The sequence below is a fragment of the Ceratotherium simum genome, chromosome 13 (assembly GCF_057802395.1).
Source record: "Ceratotherium simum simum isolate JZ-2026a chromosome 13, ASM5780239v1, whole genome shotgun sequence".
NCBI lineage: Eukaryota > Metazoa > Chordata > Mammalia > Perissodactyla > Rhinocerotidae > Ceratotherium > Ceratotherium simum.
This window is the reverse complement of record NC_141912.1, coordinates 29,986,429-29,988,360: the sequence shown is the minus strand read 5'-3', so window position 1 is coordinate 29,988,360 and position 1,932 is coordinate 29,986,429. Positions and strand designations below refer to the sequence as shown.

At 44.4% G+C, this 1,932-nt stretch overlaps 1 protein-coding gene across 1 annotated transcript; it reads right to left on the bottom strand.

Annotated features, from left to right (window-relative positions):
* Nucleotides 1-601: 601 nt before the first annotated feature.
* Nucleotides 602-1,537, bottom strand: LOC101403628 (olfactory receptor 6N2-like). Its single transcript, XM_004441722.2, has one exon. The coding sequence runs from the start codon at nt 1,535-1,537 to the stop codon at nt 602-604; it is 936 nt and encodes a 311-aa protein (XP_004441779.2).
* Between the last annotated feature and the right edge of the window lie 395 nt (nt 1,538-1,932).

The window sequence follows — 1,932 nt, the reverse complement described above, 5'->3', positions numbered from 1 at the left end:
TTCTTTGTAATGAGCATGTTTTGTCTTTATTATCAGAAAAAATTGCATTGTGAAAAAATAACTGTTTTGGCAGAAGTCTGATCTTTGTAATTATGCTTGATGGAGGATAATGTAATCTAATAAACCAACAATTGTTCATTGCTTTACATGTTATTAGGTCAATTGAACATAAGAACAACCCTCTGAGGGAAGTAAAAAGGATTTCCTGTTCTTTGGTTACCTATGCAAAACTCTCATTGCCTTACCTAACTGATGCTAGCAAGTAGGAGAGCTGAATTTCCAATCCAGATGCATGGACTACAAAGTCTGTGCCATTTCCCTGCACCAATATTAACATGAGATTATCCACTCCTCCGGAGAAGCTGAACAACTGAAGAAACAGGCAGTGGGACATACTGGGTGGCAGGAGAGGCAACTCTTTCACTTAAAATGTGCCACAGATAACTCCGCAAAAGCAAATCTATAAACTTAATGATTTAAAAAGTTATATTGCACAGGTAAAAGGCAATGGTTAAGGGTTATTAACTACCTGGATATTCCACTGGCTTTGCTTTGTCTGGGTTCTCATGTGGCACCATCACTGAGACTCCCTGCTTGAACGTCAGATCCTTTGGATCCGGGATAACAACACCTTCAGAGCTTCCTTGACATCCTTGTTGCGGAGTGTATAGATGAGAGGATTGAGAAGTGGGGTGATGACTGAGTAGAAGATGGCCACAATCTTGTTGATGTTTGACTCATATTTTACTGCTGGGCGGACATACATGAAGATGAGAGTGCCAAAGTAGAGAGTGACCACAGAAAGGTGTGCTGTGCATGTGGAAAAGGCCTTGTGTCGGGCAGCAGCAGAGGCCATGGCTAAAATTGTGACCAGGATTTGGGCATAGGAGGCCATGGTAAAGACCAGGGCTCCTAGTATAACAGCAGTGCTAAGAGCATAGCCCAGGATTTGGATGGCATATGTATCTGTGCAGGAAAGGCGGAAAATCTGATCAGCATCACAGAAGAAGTGATTGATCTGGTTGGGGGTGCAGAAGGAGATGTGTGCAAGGAGGAAAGAGGGGAACATCGGGCAGACAAATCCCACAGACCAACAGACCCCAGCCAGAGTACTACATGTTTGGGGACTGAGCAGTAGTGGGTAGTGGAGTGGTCGGCAGATGGCAGCATAGCGGTCAAAGGCCATGATGGTGAGGATGAAGAGCTCAGTGGCTGCCAAAGAGAAGAAGAAGTAGTACTGGGCAATGCAGCCGGGAACTGAGATGACCCCTTGGGTACATAAAAAATTGGACAACATTTTGGGCACAGTGACTGTGGTGTACCAGAGCTCTACCAAGGACAGATTGCAGATGAAAAAGTACATGGGAGTGTGGAGGTGCCCATCCAGGGCCACAATGAGCACAATGAGTGCATTGCCCACCAGGGACAAGAGGTAGACCAGGAGGAAGAGGGAGAAGAAGAGCAGCTGGAGACATGGGGAGTTGGAAAATCTCAGGAAGACAAATTCAGTGACCAACGTGCGGTTGGCTCTCTCCATTCAGCCTGTAGGTTAACTGGGCAAGAAGAGGAGCAGGACATATGAAGATCTTGAGATGTCCTCAGTTATGTGGTTTCCTCTCCAGCTCTACTCCACCAAAGGGATTTGCACGCACTCTCAGTATTTCTTTTAATTCACTCTTTGGCTGCCTCTCAGCTTCTCTAAAGCAGAGAGTACTGTACTTTTAAAAAAGTATAATACTGAATATTGAAGATTCTCTTTCTCCTCTCATTGAAATTTGTCCTGAAATGCCACGTTTCCCAGGAATTCTTTTTAGATGAAGTAGAGGAGAGGATTCAGCTTCGATGGCTCTAACTTGAATGAACATATAGCTTGCCCTGTCCCCAAGTATAGTTTGAACCATATATTATTGGTGATATCAATTTTTGACCTCG